This window comes from Trichechus manatus, unplaced genomic scaffold, assembly GCF_000243295.1.
Source record: "Trichechus manatus latirostris isolate Lorelei unplaced genomic scaffold, TriManLat1.0 scaffold00050, whole genome shotgun sequence".
Lineage (NCBI taxonomy): Eukaryota > Metazoa > Chordata > Mammalia > Sirenia > Trichechidae > Trichechus > Trichechus manatus.
This window is the reverse complement of record NW_004443986.1, coordinates 3196233-3221314: the sequence shown is the minus strand read 5'-3', so window position 1 is coordinate 3221314 and position 25082 is coordinate 3196233. Positions and strand designations below refer to the sequence as shown.

Here is a 25082-nt window from a genome sequence, read left to right as displayed (position 1 = left end):
CAACTGATGGATGTTAATCAACACATAATCTGTTCCTTAGCTTGAATAAAGGACCATTTACAAAAATGCCTGTGCTCTCTGTCTGGCTTGATCATCTCTATGGTTTGGCTTCCTTTGTCCCTCGGCTTCTTTCCCACTCCTTGGCAGTGTGTGTTGTGGCCAAGCATCCAGGTTTTAGAGACATGCTGGATTCAAATCCCCATTCAGTCATTTTTTAAACTATGTTAGCTTAGACAAGTTACCTAATTGGTCTCAAAATCTACATTTCCTTATGTAAAATATTATAATAGTAACATCTACTTGATAGGTATCTTCCCTAAGGAAGAGGGGTAACGTAGCAAAGCTCTTAGTTCACGGACCAACAGCATTATCTGATGTGGTGCTCAAGATATGTAGAAGAAATATTTTATTAGAAAAGGGGAAGAAAATTATGTTGTATTATCTTATACTATATTATAGTCATAAAAAGGGGAAGAAAAAGAGACTTAAAGGGAGGTAAGTTTCCCTTAAACTGGTAGAATGTCACCACCAGTACATTTTGATAAATTATGATGTATTATGTAATACCTAGAGCAACCACTAGAAAATCCATACAAAGAGACTCAAATACTATAGAAAAATCAAAATGGAATTCTAAAAATGTTCAAGGAACCTACAGGAAGTCAGTAAAAATATCTTATTCTGTTTAGGTTTGGATAGAAATTGCTGATGACTTTAGCCGCATCCTTCAGCAATATAAGTAGCACACCAGCTTCAACTTCCCTCTACTCTTGAGTACTGATTATAACACATAGGTCTAAACTGATGGTCACTAGAGTTTTTAACTCAATAGTTGTCAAAAGTTGGGTTGAAAAAAATAATATTCAAAGTCAATTGTTTGAAGGACAAAGGGCCTATCTGTTTTTTTCCTGAGAGTCAGTACAGCCTTGGATCGAGCACCTGGATTACAACCCCCAATACACACACACACACACACACACAATAACTTTTAGTATATTGCATTTTGGTATAAAGCTATAGCAGCTATACTAATTTGAAGGCTTTTCAAAGCAACAGCCCTGTATCTAGTATTAATAATAATATCAGTACCTTCCATTTATTGGGCAGCTGTTACATAATCAGACTTCTTGTGTAAATTATCATTAATCCTTAAAATAAGCCCTACAAGGCAGACATTACCTCATGTACAAGCATCTGGGCCAGGAGGTGAGCTTGTATCTGTCTGGCTCCATTCAGCCAGACTGCCTGTATAGAAATTTTTATTGCAAGAATGTTTTTCATTGCTTTGAAGTATTCTCTTTAAGAGAAGATGCCAGGAGAAATTTTGAGTTTAGAAGAGAGAATAATTGCTAACAGGAGTTATAATCACAATGCTAAAAGACAACTCAGAGTAGTTAGGGTCTGTAGCAAGGAGAGTGGACTGAATCTATGAAAACAGAACAAGAGAAAAATCCATACAGTTGCCATGTAGAAGGAGAGGAAGGCATCAAGCTATCATGAGGCTACCCTGATACTGAGTCTAGGTTTTTACCCAAGTAGGAGCTACCCAAATGTGTTGTTTAGGCAATGTATAAGAATTCTAGAATTTGAAAGCTAATAGGTAATTAGATGCTCCTGGATGGAGGCAACTGTTAAAGGAACAAGTCTTACAGTCAGATTCTGATATAATGACTGGTTTTCTATTAACCTTCTGGAGGGTTCTCAATATATTTGTCAAAAGCAATCTGAATCTGGTCCTACGAATTGCTCCACTGTCTTTTACTGTAACCAGCAGCCTTTTCTGGAAGAGTGAGGCCATCTGGGATCTTTTCCAGTCCTGTTCTAAAGCAGCTGGTGCTTGGCAGGCCCCTTAACTTCTCTGAGCCAAATTTCCCACCTGTAAAAGAAGGGACCTGGGCTAACTGAGCCCTAAAACTTTTCTAAAATGTAAAATTCTGTGATTCTATTTAAAATATTTTAGACATAAGCTTTCAGACAAACTTTGGTTTGTGGGTTACTCAAGGCCCAGTAATTTTTGTGGAAGTTAGCATAACTCTTCACAATGACCATACTTAATAATTCTTCAGGTGCTTTTGAATTGTTTAGTTATTTACTTTGCTAGAGCATACATTAATATGACTGCAGTCTTATAGAATATTCTTTTTTTTTTCTGTTCTGTAGCAAAATAAATTTCTGTTTGTTAAAGCCATCCACTTGTGGCATTTCTATTATAGCAGCACTAGATAACTAAGACAGAATTTGGTACTGAGAAATTGGCTAGCTGGTCTAACAAATACCTAAAATGTGGACGTGGTTTTGGAATTGGGTAATGGGTAGAGGCTGGAAGAGCTTTAAGGTACCTAATAGTAAAAGCTTAGATTGCTTTGAAAAGACTGTTGGTAGAATTATGGACATCAAAGGCAATTCTGACAAGGGCTCAGAAGAAAGTAAGAACAGCCTTAGAGAAAGTCTCTATAGTCTTAGAAAATACATATGGTGCCAGCAACAGAATATTGCTAAAAACGTGGACATTAAATTTGCTTCTGGTAAGACTTTAAAATTAAATGATGAACATGTGATTGGATGATGGAGGAAGGGCGATGCTTTTTATGCAGTGACAAAGAACTTGTTTGAATTATGTTTAAATGTTTAGTGGAAAGTAGAACTTGTAAGTGATGAACTTGGACACTTGGCTGATGAGATTTCTAAGCAAGGTCTTAAAGAGGCCATATGGTTTCTCCTTGCCATTTAAAGTAAAATGTGAGAGGAAAAAGATGTACTTAAAACTGAACTGTGCAAAATGAAAACAAAACTTAAAGATTTGGAAAATTTTTGTTTCACTTACTAAGGACACGTACCCTAAAACTCTCACCAAGGACTTGGGGACTTAATCTTTTGTTAAACAGACTAAGCCTGTGAATGATGTATCTAACCAACTACCACAGCAAAAAACCCATCAGCTTAGACCGAAGAGGACAGAGAAAGAATGAAAGGAAAGAACGCTGTCTGTGTCTTGGGATTCTACAGGCAAGAAACAGTCCAAAGGAGCTACATCTGTTGTCCTCAAGGAAAGAAAAGGACCATCCCTAGAGAAGCTCGGAGATCAGCAGAACTGTTAGAAGGAGCACGGGAAACAGGGATGCATTGATTTCAAAGAGTGGAGTTATGGACTCCTGGATTTAAAGGAGTCAGATCTTTATCAACTCAGCTCTGGAATGTGGGGCTGCTTACGAGTGCCAAAGCGATGAGGTTGCTGCTCAAAGCTGAGGGGGTGGGACTGCCATGCCCAAATGGCATAAGAATGGGGCCTGCTGGGGCAGAGGGGGTGGGGTAGCCACTCAGATGGACTAGAAGCATGGGGCTGCACAGAGCCAATGCAGCAGAGTTGCCATCTCAGTGGGTGGAGGGCAGGGCTGAAGTCAAGGGCCAAGGTCCTCCAGCCAGAATCCATAGGGTGTGGCCAGCACACAGAGTCTAGAGGGCAGGGCCTTGCCCAGATGTCCTCAGAGAACGGAGGATTATTTTCAAGGCTTGAGAGCTAATGTAATCTGTTCTGATGGGTTTTGGACTTGCTTGGTGCCTGTTATCCCTTCTTTCCCTCCAATTTCTCCCATTTGTAACGGAAATATCTACCTTGTGCCTGTTCCACCACTGTACTTTGGAAACAGATAACTTGTAGTCTAGTTTTCACAGGTTCACAGGTGAAGAGGAATTTTGCCCTAGGAGGATAGTATACTCCTAAAGTCTCTCCCATACTTGCTTTAAATGATTCAGAAGAGGAGATTTTGTGTTTGGAGTTGATTTAAGACTTTTGGGATGATATGATGGGGTGAATGTGTTTTGCATGCGGCACAGACATGAATTTTGGGGGGGGGCAAAGGGTGGAATGTTATGGATGGAACTGTATCCCCCAAAAAGATATATTGTAAATCCTAACTTCTATGCCTGTGGTTATAATCCCATTTGGGAATGAGTTGTCTTTGTTATGTTAATGAGAAAGGATTAGTGTAGGGTGTGTCTTAAATCAAATTTTGAGATATAAGAAAGATTAAATGCAAGCTATTTTCCTAATGACCTTTTGCTTTCTTCATGTATGATGTCCTTGGTCTTCTGTCATTAGTGTTCGATGCCTCAAATCTGTTCTTGAGATGGTCTCTAAATTCAGGTCAGATATATTCAAGGTCATATTTTGGCTCTCATGGAATTGTTTTAATTTTCTTCAGCTTCAACATGACCTTGCATATGAGCGATTTTATGGTCTGTTCCGGAGTCAGTCCCTGGCCTTGTTCTGACTGATAATATTTAGCTTTTCTGTTGTTTCTTTCCATTGATGTAGTTGATTTGATTCCTGTGTATTCCATCTGGCAATATCCATGTGTATAGTCATAGTTTATGTTGTTGAAAAAGGTATTTCCAATGAAGAAGTCATTGGTCTTGCAAAATTCTATCATATGATTACTGTGTCATTTCTATCACCAAGGCCATATTTTCCAACTGCTGATTCTTCTTTTTTGTCTCTCACTTTCATATTCCATCACCAGTAATTATCAACACATCTTGATTGCATGTTTGATAATTTCAGACTTTGGAAGTTGGAAAAAAACTTCATTTTCTTCATCTTTGGCATTAGTGGTTGGTGCCTAAACTTGAATAAGTCCATTTAGGCTCACTAATGCTTAGGATATCGATCTTCAAGTGTTCAAGAAATAATTAAGTAAAATAACTGAGCAGAAGATTTCAAAGGGTGGCTCAAGAAGACAAAGTAAAGTATTATAATGATATGTGCAAAGACCTGGAGTTAGAAAGCCTACAGTGAAAAACACGCTCAGCATTTCTCAAACTAAAAGAACTGAAGAAAAAATTCAAGCCTCAAGTTGCAATAATCATGGATTCTATGGGCAAAATATTGAACGTAAAAAGTGTCAAAAGAAGATGGAAGAAATACACAGAGTCACTGTACCAAGAAGAATTGGTCAATGTTCAAACAGTTCAGGAGGTAGCATATGTTCAAGCATTAATGGTACTGAAGGAAGAAATCCAGGCAGCACTGAAGGCATTGGCAAAAAACAAGTCTCCGGGAATTGACAGACCAATTGAGATGTTTCAACAAATGGATGCAATGCTGGAAGCACTCACTCATCTACACCAAGAAGTTTGGAAGACAGCTACCTGGCCAACTGACTGGAAGAGATCCATATTTGTGTCCATTCCAAAGAAAGGTGATCCAATGAATAAGGGAATTATTGAACAGTATCATTAATACCATATGCAAGTAAAAATTTTGCTGAAGATAATTCAGAAATGGTTGCAGCAGTACATTGGCAGAGAATTACCAGAAATTCAGGCTGGATTCAGAAGAGGTTATGGAATGAGGGATAGCATTGCTGATGTCAGATGGATCTTGGCTGAAAGCAGAGGATACCAGAAAGATATTTACCTTTGTTTTATTGACTATGCAAAGGCATTTGACTGTGTGCATCATAACAAATTATGGATAACATTGTGAAGAGTGGGAATTCCAGAACACTTAATTTTGCTCATGAGAAACCTGTACATACACCAAGAGGCAGTTATTCTAACAGAAGAAGGGGATACTGCATGGTTTAAAGTCAGGAAAGGTGTGTGTCAGGGTTGTATCCTTTCACAATATTTATGCAATCTGTATGCTGAGCAAATAATCCAAGAGGCTGGATTATATGAAGAAGAACTGGGCATCAGGATTGGAGGAAGATTCATTAACAACCTGCAATATGCAGATGACACAACCTTGCTTGCTGCAACTGAAGAGAACTTGAAGCACTTACTGATGAAGATCAAAGACCACAGCCTTCAGTATGGATTACACCTCAACATAAAGAAAACACAAATTCTCACAACTGGACCAATAAACAATATCATGATAAATGGAGAAAATATTGAAGTTGTCAAGGATTTCATTTTACTTGGATCCGCAATCAACATCCATGGAAGCAGTAGTCAAGAAATCAAATGATGTATTGCAGTGGACAAATCTTCTGGAAAAGACCTCTTTACAGTGTTAAAAAGCAAAGGTTGCACCTTGAGAACTAATGTACACCCGACCCAAGCCATGGTATTTTCAATTACCTGATACGCATGCAAAAGCTGGGCAATGAATAAGGAAGACCAAGAAGAATTAATGCCTTTGAGTTATGATGTTGGTGAATAATGTTGAATACAATGGCCTGCCAGGAGAATGAACAAATCTGTCTCGGAAGAAGTACTGCCAGAATGCTTCTTAAAAGTGAGAATGGTGAGATTTTATCTCACGTACTTTGGACATGTTGTCAGGAGGCACCAGTCCCTGGAGCAGGACATCATGCTTGGTAAAGTAGAGGGTCAGAGAAAAAGAGGAAGACCTTGACGAGACGGATTAACACAGTGGCTGCAACAATGGGCTCAAACATAGCAATGATTGTGAGGATGGTACAGGGTCAGGCAGTGTTTTGTTCTGCTATACATAGGATTGCTATGAGTCGGAACCAATGCGACAGCACCTAACAACTACAACAACATCCAAACTCCTACTACTTGCTGTCTGAAGATCAGGAAACAAATGGAGTTGGACAGTATGACGTTCGTCTTTGTCCAATTTTGCTACTCAAACTCAATAACCAGATAGATTTGACAGGAAGGAATATTTGTGTTATCTACCTCATAGAGTTGTTGTGAGGATTAAATTAGTTAATATTTGTGAAGCTCTATGCCTCACACACATATAGTGAGTATATGCTATTCCTATTATTCCAGCTAATATGACATAATATTCCATAAGAAATATTAATGATGGCCCAGTTCTACGCAATTTATTTTTATTTAACAATGACCGTTTGTACTTTAACCTTAAGATCTATTAAAGGACTGACCCTCGAAGTTTATTTATGTATTCATTCGTTTTTGCCGAAAGATCTTTTTGACCCTTTAATACGACTATGAGGAAGGAAAAAGAGCAAAGGGGCATGAGCCAGGAGATTTATAGTCCTCTCTCTACAAAGCACTATCATAAAATATTAGACAGGGACGGAACCTCTTGGGATTTCAGCAGAGAAAATTAATGTTAAAATGTTCTGCAAATGTTAACATGTAACACTCAGGAGAGAGACTACTTGTCACTCCATGTAGGTCACTATTTATTCTACTTGTGGAATATAACCTCAAAATGATAATCCTAATCCTGAAACCCAGAGTCACAAACCAATGTTTGCTGTTGCGGAGGAATTCAGCTGTTAAAAACTTTGTACTGATTAGCAGACTGATGGTTGTGCAATATAACATTTTGGAAACAATATTCATTCAAGCAACAAACATTTATTGAGCACCCGTTAGGTGTTCTTGATGTAACCCTGGTCCAATCACCTGAGCCTGTGACCCATTACCTACCTGCAGAAACGAATGCTAATGTAAATTTCTCCTCTTACCTGCCAGAGTGCTGATCCTTATCAAGTCACTTATATTCTTTGCTCAAGCTTCCTTCTTTGTAAAAATGGCCCCTGCTTCATGAGACTGAAACTATTCATAAGATCACCTTACTGAAGTGTTTGCATTTCCTCAAAAGGAAAGTATAACAGAAAGTCAGTCTATTTATCAGTAATCTATCAGGGCACTGATTTCCAGTTGCAGTACTTGCTTTGTTATTCATTCATTTTCTTTCCTCAGAAATTTAATAGACTTTATCTAAAAGGTCCCAAGTCCTTCCTGTATGGCAGCACCAGAGTTATTTGTATAACATTTAATATTTAGCCAACCCTGTATAATTTTACTGTTTATTTTTCTCCTAGCAACCCAAGGTAGGTCCTTACTATCAGACCCTTCTTAGAAATGGAGAAGCTGAGGCCCCAAATGCATACACAATTTACCACGTGTAGCTACCAGCTATCCTTACTCTACTAGTCAAATGAGAAGTCATCTTGTTGAATAAAATTTTGAACTTCTTTTTTATTTTATCCAGCTACTGGATGCTAGTTCCAGGAAGAATTTAGGCTATCATCAAAGTCCCACCTAGGATTTAAAATAGTCCTCGCCATTACTTTTTCTCCCCATCTAAAACATACGACAGATTTTTTTTTTTTTTCTTGCTAAAAAGCCTAGAAGCACAAGTCTCCTCTAAATAATCAGTGGTTCCTATTACTGACCAAATCCAGTATAAACTCCTTACTCTGGCATTCCAGATCCCACCCCCAGCCCCCTAGTTCTCTAGACACAGCCTCCCCTTTTTAAGTTTTGGCTCTTATTTCACCTGTACATATACTCTATGTTCCAGTCAAGCACACAATGTCCATTTTCTCTGCCTTCATTCACTCATTGTGTATTTATTGGAATTCCTCCTGTATGTCAGGTACCATTTTAGGCATTGGCCATTGCGGGGGAAGACAAGATAGAGTATCAGTGAAGGGCGTGGTCTATACCAATGGCTTTCAAATGTTCTGTCTATAAAATTATTTGTTCAAAATAAACCTACTCGGAAGACAAGTATTTAAACACATATAGTGAAAATTGCTGTGGATGAGGTTAGGATGACCTCATTTTCCTCCTCCTCCATCGGCTCCTTCAGGGGTTCTATCAAATACCTTGAATACCCTTGATCCTTGTATATTATGCTTGGAAACACACACACACTCACTTCTCATAAACGTTGAATTTTTCCAATTTTTAGCCAACTGCTTTTTGTGTTTTGTCTTTCCTCAGTCATATGCTTCTTTATGTAAACCCTGGGCCTAATTTTATATGATAGCAGTTGTATTCCTACAAAATACTTTTTTTTTTTTTTTTTACAAACTCAAGCATGAATTAAGTGTGCTGTGAGTCAGCTTATTTATAGGCAAGCAGTTCGGTAAATTCTCATATTAGAGATGTGAGGTGCAAGCGGAACAAGCCTATAACAGTACCGCAGCTTCTGAACAAATCAAGTATGTTCAGTTTCCTTGTATTTTGTGTATTAACAATTCTGTATAAGACTTTGGAAACCCTAGTGGTGTGGTGGTTAAGAGCTATGGCTGCTAACCAAAAGGTTGTCAGTTCGAATCCACCAGCTGCTACTTGGAAACCCTATGGGGCACTTCTACTCTGTCCTGTAGGGTCGCTATAAGTCAGAATCAACTCAGTGGCAACGGGTTTATATAAGACTTCAGAAAGACTCTATAATAAAAATTCTGTACAGGTGCAGGTAAAATAGGAATAAATGAAGTTCTAATTTATAAATTGCTTGAAAGCACAGAAGTTATTTTTAATTTACATGCACATACATATTTTCCTTTTAATTATTTTTGTTTACTAAAACGCTTGTAAAAATAAGGTAGATTAAAGGACTATCAAGTAACATTCATAAAAGTTTAATTCTAAAAGCAAAGTTATCTACACACTTCTATAGCACTAAACAATTTTGGGAATTAAGATTTTATTTTTCTTTAAGCGTTTATCCATGTATTTATGTCTTGAAAGTCTCAGGATTATTGATATTAATACAGCAGGAACTTGTGTATTTGTGTATGTATATATTTTCATGCAAGTATCAACTGTAAACAAAGATGGTGTATTCAGAGAGAAGCAATGGCTAGAAAAGGGGAAGAAGTTTGTCGCTTAGGGTAATATGTAACACTTGCAGGGCCCTTATTTTGCCAGGCACTGGTCTTAGTACATTACAGATGTTAAGTCATTTATTCTTCCAAACCATTCCTTGCAGTAGCAATCAATTTATACTAGTTTACCCACCCATAATCCTATTCCACACTTTAATCTGAAGAATCATCTCATTCAACACTACAGAGCTTTTGCTCAGCGTGCTCAGTTCCATGGAGACTGGATTTCGTGCTTTATGCTGTGCCATGAAGTCTACAGACCCTTACACCTCTGACTTCATCTCTTACTCTCTCCTCCTCCAACTCACTCAGGTCTAGTCAAATGGCCTCTTCCACCCCATGGACGCTCCTGAATTAGTGTTTTTGCCCTTGCTCTTTTCTCTGTCTAGCTAGTCCCTTTCCTCCTTCTCTGTGAGGTCTTCCCTAAGTACCATATTTAAACTTAGAAACACCCAACACCAACACTCCCCATTCCCCTTGCTTACTTTATTTTCCTTTATACTGTGTACCTCCCTCTAACATACTATATGGAACTCCCCTGGGTGTTGCAAACAGTTAACTCTCTCAGCTGCTAACAGAAAGTTTGGTGCCTTGGAAGAATGGCCTGGTGATCTACTTCCAAAAAATCAGCTATTGAAAACTCTATGGAGCACAGTTCTATTCTGACACATGTGAGAGTCTCCATGAGTTGCAGTCAACTCAACGGCAACTGATTTTAATCCACTATATATTTTACTAACTTACTTTATGGTCTGCTTCTCAGCACTAGAATGTAAGTTCCATGAGGCAGGACTTTTTATCTGTTTTATTCATTGCTGAATCTTCTGTGCCTAGAAAAGAGCCTGGAAATGGTAGGCATGTCACAGATTTTTGATTGAATGAAGTTTCCTTCACCTTTACTAATGATTCATCACCACTAAAGACATTCAAGCATGCATGGAAGTGTGTGTATGTATGTACATGTGTATATACATGTATATGTATATATATGCATACACACACACATCCCTGGATAGTATATTAGATATCTTAAGAATTTGGTTAGTATTAAACAGTGTTCTCTTGGAATAAATGTGGCACATCCTGGGAAAATACTAACTCATCCTCTATCTTCTCAGCTTACTTTCTTAGGTGTTTACACTAAAACTAAACAAAACAAACAAACTCATTGCCATTGAGTCGATTTCAACTCATAGCCACCCTAAAGGACAGGGTAGAACTGCCCCATATTGTTTCCAAGGAGTGGCTGGTGGATTCGAACTGCCGACCTTTTGGTTAGCAGCCAAATGCTTAACCACTGCACCACCAGGGTGATGCATGCATATCCTGAATGTTATCATTTCTCATTCCAAGGATAAGTATATAAAAGCAGAAAATAGAGGATGTCTTCTACATCAAAAGAAAGAATTCTGGTGATATTATCATTCCTTCCACCCTGAATCAGGCACCCATCTGCTACCGGGCGCAATTGTGATCACCACCTGCCTCAACCCAGGTTTGCTGTCTGCTCCCCACCCCGCTCACTTCCTTTCTTCAGTCTCCTTCTCATCCATCAATATGAGTAAAGCCAGGGCTGGCTCCACCATGACCTTAAATAAAGTCACTCCCATGTCACCATGGCAATAATCAGCCTTTGGACAATATGCTGCTCCACTGGGTCTTCTTTTCCAGGGAACAAATACTGAGTAAAAGTAATCCCTGAGAGTCTGCATTAACGAAAATCAGTTCAAAACTGGATTATGCAGGAGACCGAGTTACTTTTATACTTGACTCACCTCAATTTACAGTTCCAGGGAGCATTCAGAAGTATCAAGTAGGTTAGGAAAAATGGTTTTGGACGAGATAAGGGAACTAAAACAGAGCTCTACTGAAACTAGGGCCCCTGGGAAAAGAGGAACAGAAAATTCTATCCAGTGGCCAAGAAACATGTCTCTTTCAGAGACCTAGGAAAGCAAACCGCAATAAAACAAAACAAAACATTCTCCTGTGAAAAACAAAACCCTAGGCCTGTCCTGTGTGTCAGCATGGAAACTAAGTTTACACTATCCTCATTGTTAGGGAATTTTCTAGAGGAGCGCAATTAACATAAAAATGGCCCTGGACCAGAGATACCACCTTGACCTCCTACAGAAAAATAATTTCCATGGAATAATCCCTATGGAAGATGAAGCCAAGTAAAAAGTATAGACTATTTTAAGAAAAATATCCCACCAAGAGACAGTCAACAAGCAAAACAGTGTTAGCTCTCCCTCCCTCATCAAAGGTAGAATGCTATAAAAAATAAACAGGGGGATTGAGAAAGAACCCAAAAAAAACTTCTAGAAATAAAAGATAAACTATTACAGTTTTTTTTAATGATCAGAATATGTTGTTGTTGCTGGGTGCCGCCAAGTTAGCTCCCTGCTTGTGGTGACCCCATGCACAATGGGACTAAATGCTGCCCAGTCCTGTGCCATCCTCATGATCAGTTGCAGATCGGGCTTAAGGATCAGACCCTTGTGATCCACAGGGTTTTCCTTAGCTGATTTTTTAAGTAGATTGGCAGGCCATTTTTCTTAGATCAGAGTATACCAGGTCTATAAAATGGGGTGGCGAAAGTGGAACATCACCCTGATGCTCTCTGGGAGGAACTCATTCCATTATCATTCTGTAAAAGGGAAACTTTCCCAGAATGTCAAAAGGACAACACTCTGCCCAATTCTAGCACTGAGAAGGTGCGGTAGTAATTCTCTTCAGGATCCCAGTGGCATTGTGCCAACAGAAGAAAGATACATGAAAGCCCTGCCCCCACTCCGGCTTACACAATTTCTTGTTACAACAGCACTGTGCCTAGTGAGCATACAGGCGTCCTTGGAAGAGAAGCTTTGAGGATATCAAGCCTGGTTGCTGGAACAGATGCTGAAGTTCCGAGGACCCAGGAGCCTTCAGGGTCATGTGGTTATGCGGAGGAGGCACTGTCTTATTTTCTTTTCTCTTGCATTAAGCACTGGGTACAGGTATGACCCTGGAACTACTTCTTTCTGGGACAAGACACACCAAACAATGCATGCCTGTGGCCGTATCTTTAACGCTGACCTGTGGTTGGAAGTAAAATATGAAAAAAACTCTTTGTACTTTTCCAGCACCCTATAATTCTGGCAATTAGCTGGCATAAACTGGCCCCCTGGGCACCACTTTTGTATTGGTAACTTCCTTCTTCGGAGCTTAATAAATCCTTGTTGGGTTATTGCCTAACCTGAAATGTTCCTCCAGAATGCTTTGGAGAAGGGGAAATGGCCACAAAATCAAAACCTCAGAATGGTGTGCAAAGTTCCCTCGCTAAAGCTGTCATTTTTAAAAATTGCGTACTAGTCTTGATCTTTAGTTCTACTGAAACCTGTAGTGGTTCTGAGTGACAAGATGTCACAGAATGTACTATTGTTTCTAATATGATATGCTTTGGCAATTAGGGCTTTCAAGTTTAATGTTTCTTGGAGCATATATGCCAGGATAAATATTATATTACTTCATACATGGTCTCTGGTTTACTGTAGCTCAGAGTATGTAGTTAGTCAACAAAGGTAGACGTTTTGCCAAAATTCAGTAGTGTATAGTGTTCAAAATGGTTTAAAACAAACCTACAAACAATAGAAATATAGATTTCATTTTTATTTATAAAAGTCATTTAAAAAAAAATTCTGCCTTAAAATTTATGCCTTAGTTAATAACCTCCAAGCCATTCTTTTAGGTCCTGTTGTATACTTTGGAGCCCTGGCAACATAGTGGTTAAGAGCTCGGCTGCTAACCAAAAGTTCAGCAGTTTGAATCCAGCAGAGGCTCCTTGGGGTTGCCTATGGGGCAGTGCTACTCTGTCCTCTAGGGTAGCTATGAGTCAGAATCAACTTGACGGTGATGGGTTGGGTTAGGTTAGTGTCTTAGTCATCTAGTGCTGCCATAACAGAAATACCACAAGTGGATGGTTTTAATGAAGGGAAGTTTATTTCCTCACAGTCAAAGGAGGCTAACAGTCCAATTTCAGGGTGTCAGCTCCAGGGGAAGGCTTTCTCTCTCTCGGCCTTCTCATCAGTGTTCCCCCAGACTAGGAGTTTCTCGGCGCAGAGACCCCGGTCCAAAGGACGCGCTCTGCTCCTGGCACTGCTTTCTTGATGGTATGAGGTCTCCTTGTCTCACTGCTCACTTCTGTCTTTTACATCTCAGGAGATTGCCTCAGGACACAATCCAGTCTTGTAGATCAGGTCCTGCCTTACTAACACAACTGCCACCCATCCTCCCTCATTAACAACACAGAGGCAGGTTTACAACACACAGGAAAATCACACAGTACCAGGAATCATGGCCTAGCCAAATTGATACACACGTTTTTTGGGGGACATAATTCAAACCATGACAGGTTGGATTTTATATACTTTTCTGTAGTCCAGTAGTACAAAACTACCTAAATGACTCTAACTGACAAAATTATGCGGGACAAGCTTATGATAAAAGCTGACAAGTGATGCTGAAAGAAAATTGGTCTAATCGTGGCGACCAATTCACTGCAAAGAATAAAGAAAAAATAGAACATAAGACGGTAGCAAATTACATTTTGAGAATATCATGTTTTATAAATTAGCACCATGATAAAACTTCAAAAATCATAGCTATAGTTATTTATAACAATTTAAGACAGATACAAAAACGTGCGCTTTCAAAATTTTTTATGATAATTTTCACAGCTTTACTTCTTTATTTCCTTCCCCATCTTCAAGAAGTCACTAATCCCTTTTTTCTAAACTAATCTAAGCTGTAAATGATACACATTTAGGACAGGCCATGTAAAATTCTTTTGAAATCACTATGAGGAAATAAAGATTTTCATTTAAGAGTATAAAGTGAGCTTAAGTAGGACTAGCAAAAAAATCAGCTGAGAATAATTTTCAAATCATGAATAAGATGTCAATATATTCATTAGAAATTAAAAAGAAAAAAGTTCCTATGCATAGTTAAACCAAAACCCCTTGCCATCAAATTGATTCAAACTCAAAGTAACCCTATAGGACAGAATAGAACTGCTCCATAGGGTTTCCAAGGAGCAGCTGGTGGATTCAAACTACCGACCTCTCGGTTAAAAGCCAAGCTCTTAACCACTATGCCACCAGCACTCCTATACATAGTTAGCTGCTTAAAATCTAAAAACCATGCTAGTGTTAATTACAGTATTTTAAGCTAAGTGACCTTAATGATTCCATATGAAAATCTGAATATCCGTATTTCCTACCCTGGATAAATTCAGATATCCCTCAAACCATCTTTGTAGCCTCAAGAAATTCACCAAATTCATCAAATGGTTTAACATTATAGCAATTGGTTGGTAGATTTACTTATACTAAATGAGTCTTTTATTTGACAATCCAATGTAAAATGGGAACAATAGAAAACTGGTTTAACTGTAATTAAGATACACTTCTAAAATTACATCCTATGTATTCACTGAATTGGAACTCATTTTTTCTCTAACATGCAGAGCCTAAAAGCTTATAAATAATAGACAAATATGGTCTTTTACTATAAGCACAGATTAGAGGAAATGCAACGTGTTGAACACAGCAAAGCTTAGTCTTGAAATGCTGACGAGGTCTTAAAGAAATCAGGGAGAAAGTAAATGGGACAAGTTTCCTCTGTTTGCTTTCTGGGCTGATCTATTGCTGAAGACTATGAGAATAAAGTTACTACAGAATGAGTCAGATGGGAAACATGCAAACAGAAGACTATTGAGAACATAAGTACGTGTTATTCAATCATTGGTACTTAATTTTAAGCAATAAACATAAAAATTGGATAATGCAAAGTGTCCCAAAAGGATCAATTTATGAAAAACAATAAGTGATTGTATTTCTTTACATAACAATAATTGCAGCTTGTTTTTTGAAAACCCAGATATTGGTTTGTTTTTTTGAAACCCAAGCTCTAATTTTTGAAACCAGAGAAACAATATAACAGAATCAATTGGAATAAAAGACACATTCAATTGGTATAAAAGACACACACAAGCATATTCACTAAAGGCAAGTTTGGAATCATAGATCACAGAAAGGATATTTTGATATCCCAAGAAATTTATTCAATTATATACACAAAAAAATTGTTATCTTGAAAAGTTACTTATTACTCTTCAACTACTTTCCTTTTGAGCCCATTTGTTTAATAGTAAAACATGTTTTCTGTTGTGAGTTCAAAAGACTTAAAAATTTTTTTTAATTTTATTGTGCTTTAAGTGAAAGTTTACAGTGCAAATTAGTTTCTCATTCAAAAATTTATACACAAATTGTTTTGTGACATTGGTTGCATTTCCACAATGTGTCAGCACTCTTCCCCTTTCCATCTCATGTTCCCTGTGTCCATTCATCCAGTTTTCCTGTCCCTTCCTGCCTTCTCGTCTTTGCTTTGGGCAGGTGTGGCCCATTTGGTCTCCTATACTTAACTGAACCAAGAAGCACATTCCTCGTGTGTGTTATCGTTTGTTATATAGGCCTATCTAATCGTTGGCTGAAAGGTGGACTTCGGGAGTGGCTTCATTTCTGAGTTAGCGGGGTGTCTGGGGGGCCACAGTCTCGGGGGTTCCTCCAGTCTCTGTCAGACCAATTAGTTTGGTCTTTTTTTGTGAATTTGAATTTTGTTCTACATTTTTCTCCGGCTTTTTTGGAACCCTCTATTGTGATCCCTGTCAGAGGGGTCAGTGATGGTAGCCGGGCACCATCTAGTTCTTCTGGGCTCAGGGGCTGGTGGAGGCTGTGATTCATGGTGTCCATTAGTCCTTTGGACTAATATTTTCTTTGTGTCTTTGGTTTTCTTCATTCTCCTTTGCTCCAAACAGGATGGGACCAATAGATGTATCTTAGATGACTGCTCGCAAGCTTTTAAGACCCCAGATGCTACTCACCAAAGTAGGATTTAGAACATTTTCTTTATGAATTGTATTATGCCATTTGACCTAGATGTCTCCTGAGACTATGGTTCCCAGCCCTCAGCTCCAGCAACTCGGTCCCTCAAGGTGTTTGTATGTGTCTAGAAAGCTTCTATGACTTTGCCTTGGTCAAGTTGTTCTGACTTGCCCTATATTGTATGTTGTCTTTCCCTTCACCAAAGTTAACACTTGTCTACTATCTAATTAGTGATTTCCCCTCCCCACCCTTGTAACCATCAAAGATTATTTTCTTCCTGTGTGTAAACCTTTTCTTAGGTTTTTATACTAGTAGTCTCATACAATATTTGTCCTTTTGTGATTGACTTATTTCACTCAGCTTAATGCCCTCCAGATTCATCCCTGTTGTGGGATGTTTCATGGACTTATCATTGTTCTTTATCATTGCATAGTATCCCATTGTGTGTATGTACCATAATTTGTTTATCCATTCACCTGCTGATGGGCACTTAGGTTGTTTCCATCTTTTTTGCTATTGTGAATAATGCTGCAGTGAACATGGGTGTCCACATGTCTATTCATGTAATGGCTCTTATTTCTCTAGGATATATTCCTAGGAGTGGGATTGCTGGATCATATGGTATTTCCATTTCTAGCTTTTTAAGGAGGCACCATATCATTTTCTACAGTGGTTGTACCGTTTCACATTCCCACCAGCAGTGCATAGGAGTTCCAATCTTCCCGCAACCTCTCCAACATTTATTATTTTCTGTTTTTTTTTTAATTCATGCCAGTAATGTAGGGATGAGATGGTATCTCATTGTAGTTTTCATTTGCTCGTCCAATAGATTAAAATTTATGGGTTTTGGCTTCTTAGAGAAAATCCCACAAAATTTGAAGTATTATATGATGTAGTATAATGTGCTATATTTACCATGATAATATTGATATATATTTATTTCCATATTGCTTTGGTATTCATGTATTGCTTTCCCTTTTACAAAACACCTACCATTTCAGCATACAGATGGCCAGATAAATAAGAGAAAACTCTCGTCCACACAGGGATCTTTTTACATTTGATAGGAAATAATGATATAAATAATTTTTAAAGGAATAAAGATGAAAATAATTATCAGAAGAAATTTCATAGAATTTAAGTCAAAGTAAAACTATCTTAGAAGGTAGAATTAAGTTTTAAAAAAGACTCATTTCCACACTTAAAGAGGCATGATGGCTCTGACAGCATGTCTGCTTGTTCAGTGCCCCACCCTAAGGAGTGTATTTGTCATCTAACAATATTGACTCTAGGGTCAGACTGTGGCTGCTAAGGACACGTCTCCTTAATGTATGTAAAATCCTGCTTTCATATGCGGTAGTTCCTAGACCCAGAGTTTTTAAAAAATGACCCGTTTTCAGTCTGTCCAAGTGAACATATCACTTCGATGGGAAGTTTTAAGTATTTACAGAGATTGTTCACTTTAAATTCCAAAATAACAACATTAATGCTTCCTTTATAAATGCCCATCTTCAAAATATAAGGATTCATGGGGAAATTACTTCGGATTTTTATACATTTTAACTTACTTTTTATTCCTCTGTTCCTATAACTCCCTATTTTAAACCTAAACTTGTAGATTTAGGAAGAACTAGGTTTTAAAGGTTCAGTTTTAATGCATTGGATAGCAACTAAATCCCAGGAAGCTGGAAACAGTTATTTCCATGCACAAAAGCCCATCTATGGCATTAAGCATAAACTCAAATGGAAATCAACTCTTCCTGTATGTCAAAACACTTTATCTGTGTCTGTTTCTCTATGTGTCTGTTTCTCTAAGCAAGAGTTTGGGGAGAGCTTTTTTATTCAACAACTTGATTTGCCGTTTGATACAGGTTTTGAAAAGTTTCCTTTAGAGGGAAAATTTTTAAGTACAAAAAGTTATTCACACTTTCAGCTTTATGAGATTAACATTCACTTATAGGTTTATCACAGCACTTCCTGACATCAGAGGGCAGGCAGCTTGGTGGACTGAGAGGAATATAGGAGTAATTACCAGCAATTTAGGGAATTTTTAGGTCCTCTCTCTTATCAGCTTTTCAACTTTGGGCTAATTATGTACACTCATCTGAGTTTATTTTTAAAAGAAAATAATAAACCTGGTGAGGTTGTTATGTTATTTTTAGTAAATATGTGTTGAAAGTTTAAGCCTTGGGATAGGCTTTAGTCAGAGAGGAATCAATTAAAGATTCTGCTATCATGGAGCTAATCAACTTTTGAGACTTAAATGATTGTTTAATATGAAGAAGCAAGTGATATATTCTATAATGATAACTAATTTTTTAAGCACCTATTATGTGCTATGTACACTTGTAAGCACTTTACTTGTATTATCTTATACCATCTTCCCATGGACCCAATAAAGTAAGTCTTACTATTCCTACTTGATAAACGAGACAAGCACAGAAAGGTTAAGTAACTTGCCTGGGGTTGTAGACTATATAATTGTCATGAAGCTAGACTTGAACTCAAAGCAATCTGAATCTACAGCTTGCCCTCTAAACAACCATACAGCACTTCCTCTTGAGGGTGAATTTTAAAGTCCTAAAAATTGTATTCAAAGCCCCAGTCAAATAGCCCAAAACAACTTTCCAACCTTATTGTCTATGAGCTACCCAGATGAATCACACTCCAGCTAGATAATTCCAGTACAATATCCCAGAAACATATTTTGCAAACTCTGTATGACTGTATCTATCTGGAAATCTTGCTTTCTGCAGCTGACTTGAGCCTTCTAACCAGTTGCCGTCAAGTCAATTCCGACTCATGCATTCTAGTGGACAGTAATGCCTACCTTCACTGAAAAATAATAACACCTGATGTCTATATCACTTGCCTGTTCCTCACTGCATGCTACTCTCAAGTGGATGTTTAATTTTTAATAGGGTCCTGTCTTAATTCTTCAGTCAGATTACAAGTAATCTTATAGCAGGGACAATGTCTTAAACTTCTTTTTGTTTTTCCCACAGTGCAATTATCTATGTCTGGCTACTTCAATAACTGACTACTGACCACATCTTTTTCCATGTTTGTATCTTTAAAATTCAAACAAAATAAAACCCGTTGCCATCGAGTCAATTCCAACTCATAGCAACCCTATAGAACAGAGTAAAACCGCCCCATAGGGTTTCCAAGGCTGTAAATCTTTCCAGAAGCAGAATGCCACATCTTTCTCTCGCAGAGGGGCTAGTGGGTTCGAACTGTTGACTTTTCAGTTAGCAGCCCAGCGTGCTTTAACCACAATCTTACTACAAAAATAGGTTTGATAAATATTTGGTGAATAAGTGAAATTTATTTTATTTGAATATCTAGTCGAGTACTTATTGTATACTGGTTGCTCAACAAATGCTAGTTATTATTATTTTATCTCCAAATTTTACCCAAAAATAGAAAACAAAACACTTAAAAATTTGCTTGAATAAAAAATTCTAACACTATAAATGACACAAATGTCTAAAATACAATAGTGTGAAACTCATGTGATCCAGTGTGGCCATTGTTAGAGTCATTAGTATCAAGTTTGTCTTGCTCATCAAACATTATTTTACAGGTCACACTGTCAAGTTCCACTCAGGAATAGGGAATCAAACTTATCTACCTAATAGCAACAGATTCTTACAAAATCAGGCAAATCCCAAAGACTGATCACATGACGTCACTGTTGAAAGTAATAAAGTTTGATGATATGTAAGAAAAAACCCTCATCCACCTATCTCAAAGCATTCTCATATCATCTACAAAATCCTCATTGCCTCACACCAAGACCGGAGTGCCAAAGCAGCCAGCAGCCAGAGTCTGTGGCCATTCTGGTCTATTATCACTGCCTTCTTGCTATGCGTTAGCCACTATGACCCATACTGGGATTCTATGCACGTGAGATTAGGCACAGGCAGCACAGTGAGGAAATCATCATATCATTATAATTAATTATAATGACTAGAGTTGCTTGTAATTACCAAGAACCTTCTCATTCCTTAACTCATTTAATACAACAGTCGTGTGTGATAGCTGCATTTTATGGATAAGAAAACCGAAGTTTCGGAGATGTTCAACAGTGTTTCTGAGATCATTGGTGAGCGAGCACCAGGTAGCAGGACTCAGACTGGAATCTTTTGGTCCCAAATCCTGTCCATATTCCACTCTCGGCAGGTGACAACGAGAGGAGACACAGACTTTGGTCCCCACTCTGCCCCAAACTAGTCATGGGACCTTCGGCAAGTCATTTAATTTTTTGACATTTTCCTTTCTTCATCTGCAAAATGAAGGGGTTGAACTGAGAAATCTAAGGGTTGAATAAACTAAGCGTCTATATATAGCCTATTCCAGTTTTAAGAGTTTAGCTCAAATCTTTGTTTTTAGTCAAATTCCTAAAGGAATTATCTCACTGTAGAGTGGAAAGAAAATTCAATATTTGGAGAATCACTATTTTGCCTACAGAATTTAAGGCTCTATCAAAAAAAAAAAAGATACTTCAAAACGTTTTGATATATTATAATCTTAACTCATTTTAAAAAGTTACTTTTATAGGGCTTGTATCTCATTAGTTAATTTTCTGTTGACAAAGATTTCATGATTCTGAGCTGTTAAGGATTTCATATAGCTTCATAAACAAAACAGAATTCCAGGAGTCTCAGAGAAAATACAAGCTCCAGTCGTAAAGTCCTTAGTGATTAATTGCATGCTCTTGGTTGCAGACCTTAGTTTCTAGTTCTGAAAAATAGGTAGAGGGCTTCCTGCAAACCTAACAGGAAAGTCTGCCATCAAATGAGACAATATAAATGTCTTTGAAGTCTTTGGAAGGAAGTTGCTGCATGTATTCAATGGTAATTATTACAAGCTTATAGTGTTAGGATGCCTTTTTTCAATAACTTCCTCAGTTTTGGAATATTATGTGGTGCTAGATTTTTTTTTTTTTTTAATACTTATTGTGAGCATACATTTTGTTTGCCAGAAAGAGGGAAGTATGCCATGGAAAATAATTTCTACCCTAATGGAGTATTGTAGGTAATATCACTGTAGGGGTTAGATTTGTGAATCACCTCCTGAGGGTTTTGAACTAAATAAAGGCAATCTGTCCAAGGGGGAGAAAAAAATCTACAAACACAAACCCCATCCAATCAGGTAAAGACAGATCAGCCTTTGGGCAAATCAAATGTCTTCATTTAAAGCTTACCTGGATTTGGCATTCTGCCTATCTATTTCAAATCTCTTTACAATATACTTTCACACACAGTTAAAAACATGCATGCTGAAAAGTATACCTTTTGCAACATAATTTTAAAAACAAAGAACTCGTTAGCCCAGGGAAGACAACCATTTGGGGAAAAAAGGAAGGTTAGTTTCCGAGTTAGCAACATGTAAATACAAGATTAGTGGGTGGGATTGAGGTGTGCTCTGAAGCATAAATAGAGGCTCAGGCCACGCTGGCACAGTCTGAAGTTTGGACCGCATCTTGGCTGCTTGCACAAGGCAGGTGAGTGGGGAAACCCAGGTAAGGCTCCTGACAATAGCTCTGGAAGGGCACCTGCTAGAATGAGCTTTGGCCTCTGACTGCTGTGCAAAGTTGCAGGCACTCAACAAGCAGGGAAGAGTGAGGTAGCTTTAAGGGAAATGAAGTGGAATGTAGAGAGGGCATGATGGAATTTCCACCAAAGACTTTCTTGGGGCCGCTGAGGAGTGGTGGGAAGGTTTGAGCTTACAAGGCGTTACCTTCCTGAGCTGGTTCAAAGTAATGGTATCTCCTTTAGGAAGCAAGAGGTTTAAGGGTGGGTGAACTCAGGTTTGTAAGCCTGGGAAAGTGCCAGCTTGCCCAGGGATTTCCTTAGTCACCATCAAATGATCTGCTTCTCTCCCGCTGGCTAAAACGCACAGGCTCCTCAACTGTGAAACTGAGGCTCAGATTGCCCACTTGCAGTGTATTAGTGCTAATCAGAAAACAGTGTTCTTTCTCTATGTGGTGTAAAAATATTCTTGTTGCTTCTTCAATCTTCAAATTCACTGGCTAGTCCGTTAAAGGAGAGCGCTGATTGCTTTCCGGAAGCATTTATAAAAAGGAACACCAAAACCTCCTGCAAGTTCACTCCTTGTTAAAGACAAGAAGACTAGAGATAGAGTGACCAGCAAAAATGCTGGCTTTGTAGGGTGTTGTGTGTCTGTCTCCAAATTATCAATATCTTCCATTGTTAGCATCCTGTTTTGAGGGGGTTTATGCAGGAAGCTTGCAGAGCAGTCTATTCAGACTATGAAAATGTGGTAGACAGAATCTCAGAACGTTACCCCAGAGCAGGAGGTTTGTACAGCAGGATTTATGTTAGGCTTCCTTGAGTCATCCTGCCATAAAACACATGTATTATATCCATAGTTCCAACCTGAAAGCTGTGGAGTTATTGTAAGGGGTCCTAATAGCCACCTACCCAGCAAGAACTGTCAGTGGACCAAATAAGTAAAACGCTTCACCACCAATTTACTATTATTTTTCAAATGCATATGGATGCTGTTGTCATAAATATAACACAAATAAAATGTTGATAAATATTGATTGATAAATTCAAAGCAGTTATTTGCCACGATGTATTTCTGATTCAATTAATATTTCAACAGTACAGTTATTCTCACAGAGAAGTTCTTGATTATTATTATTATTATTATTTTTACATCAGAAAGAAATCTTCATACTCAGCGGCTGGGTATCGTTGACGTGTAGTACATTTGAGTCGTTTCTGCAGACTATTGTTGTTGTTAGGTGCCATTCAGTCGACTTCAACTCAGAGCAACGCCATGTGACAGAGTAGAGCTGCCCCATGGGGTTTTCTAGGCTGTTACCTTTATGGGAGCAGAACACCAGGTCTTTCTGCTGCTGGGTGAGTTCGAACAGCCAACCTTTCAGTTAGCAGCCAAGTGCACTTAACCATTGCACCCCGAGGGCTCCTTGCAGAATGCTTGGAAACAAAAATGTAATTGGCATTTCTGCATCTTTATGGATATAGTAAATGAAGAAAGTATCTCCCTGCTTTTAGCTTTTATATTTTTTGAGTAAGACATTTTATGGCTATATACTATGATTGGAAAATAATTAGTCAGTTTAATACTGGATATCATCTGGATTTAGTAACTTAGCAAGGGCTTTTTTTTTTTTTAATCAGCTAGTGTTTAGCAAAGATTTCCATTCAAACTATCAGATCATGAGAAACTTTCTCCTTTACAAACACGAAAAAATGATAGTCCATCGGGCTACCTTTGCAGAGTTTATTTGATTTCATTCAAAACCTCCACCAATATTAGAGATAGGTGCTAGAGTTAGGTTTCATATTTCTGTTTAAGTAATTTCAGTCTTTGGCTTTACCAGAATCCTGTCCCCAGCCTTACATTTTTTGGCTCCTGGATAATTTTACTGACTTGTTAATGCAACTCACTTTGCTAGCTAGCTCACTGCTTCACTCATGGATCTTCTCTTGCCATTCACTTTCCTGTTCATAGGCATCTGCTCCAGCAGGAGTGTAACTTTTCCTAAGAATTAACTGTGGAGTACTGGAAAGGAAACAAGAATTTAACAAAGAGACACCATGCGGTTTGTTTTTCTGTGTTATGAGTCGTATAGAATATTTTGGTACATTAAAGTACATGCCCACAGCCACCTATCCATGCCAACCAAGACAGAGAGCCAAAGAACTGTATCACTGGAAAAAACTAGCATTGATGTACTCTACTCAATTCAGAGCTAATGTAGAGTTTGCATACATGTCAAACTAAGGAGAGAATTGTGCAGTGTAAGTCATCAGTTAAGTGACAAAGCTGGCAGTTTCTAAATAAAATAGGCAATCGTTTTACTCAGTTCTCATTCTTTAATGTAATGTCCCCGTCTTAACTGAAGGCTAAAGAAGTGTGTATGTATAGGGTTATTGTTTCAGGGTGTGAAGATGGGAACCAGCACTGCAAAATGGCAAGACCCAGAAGCCTTAGTTCATGGCCCATCTCATAACTCTTTTTTCTCTTCCTCTGAGGTTCAGATTCTTCATTTATAAAATGAGGCATTGGGGAGGTGGGAAAGAGGAGGTAACCCCTAAGGTGACTTCAAATACTATATTTTTTTAAACATAATATTTAAATATAAATTCCCTTTACTATAAGTGTATACACATATACAGTGAAACCTGTGTGAGCCGGAACTCAACGATACTGCCTTGTGTTTCAGGGTCTACCAAGTTTTCTGCGTTTGATATGGTGTTATCTTACTACTTTTGTATCACTCGTTTTAGTGGAAAATATTTGAGTGTTCCTTCTGACAGGTTTCTGCCTTTCACAGGTTCCCGCTTTCACAGGTTTTATTGTATATAAAGAGAGAGCAAGACAGAGAGCCCTAGTGGTGAAGTGGTTAAAAGCTATGGCTGCTAACCGAAAAGTCAGCCATTCAAATCTACCAGCAGCTCCTTGGAAACCCTATGGGACAGTCCTATAGGGTTGCTGTGAGTCAGAATCAACTCGATGGCAACAGGTTTGGTTTATATATATATATACACATATACATATATATATATACACATATACATATATATAT

General features: G+C 38.2%; 1 protein-coding gene across 2 annotated transcripts in view; it reads left to right on the top strand.

The window, feature by feature from the left end:
* The first annotated feature begins 12345 nt into the window (after window positions 1–12345).
* The window catches only part of LOC101351239 (anterior gradient protein 2 homolog), a 23035-nt gene continuing 10298 nt past the window's right edge, over window positions 12346–25082 (top strand). For both annotated transcript variants that reach the window (XM_023732280.1, XM_023732279.1), the window contains exon 1: window positions 12346–12568. In XM_023732280.1, coding sequence (XP_023588048.1) covers window positions 12468–12568 — 101 coding nt within the window. In that variant the 5' untranslated portion in view covers window positions 12346–12467. The remainder of the gene's footprint in view (window positions 12569–25082) is intronic.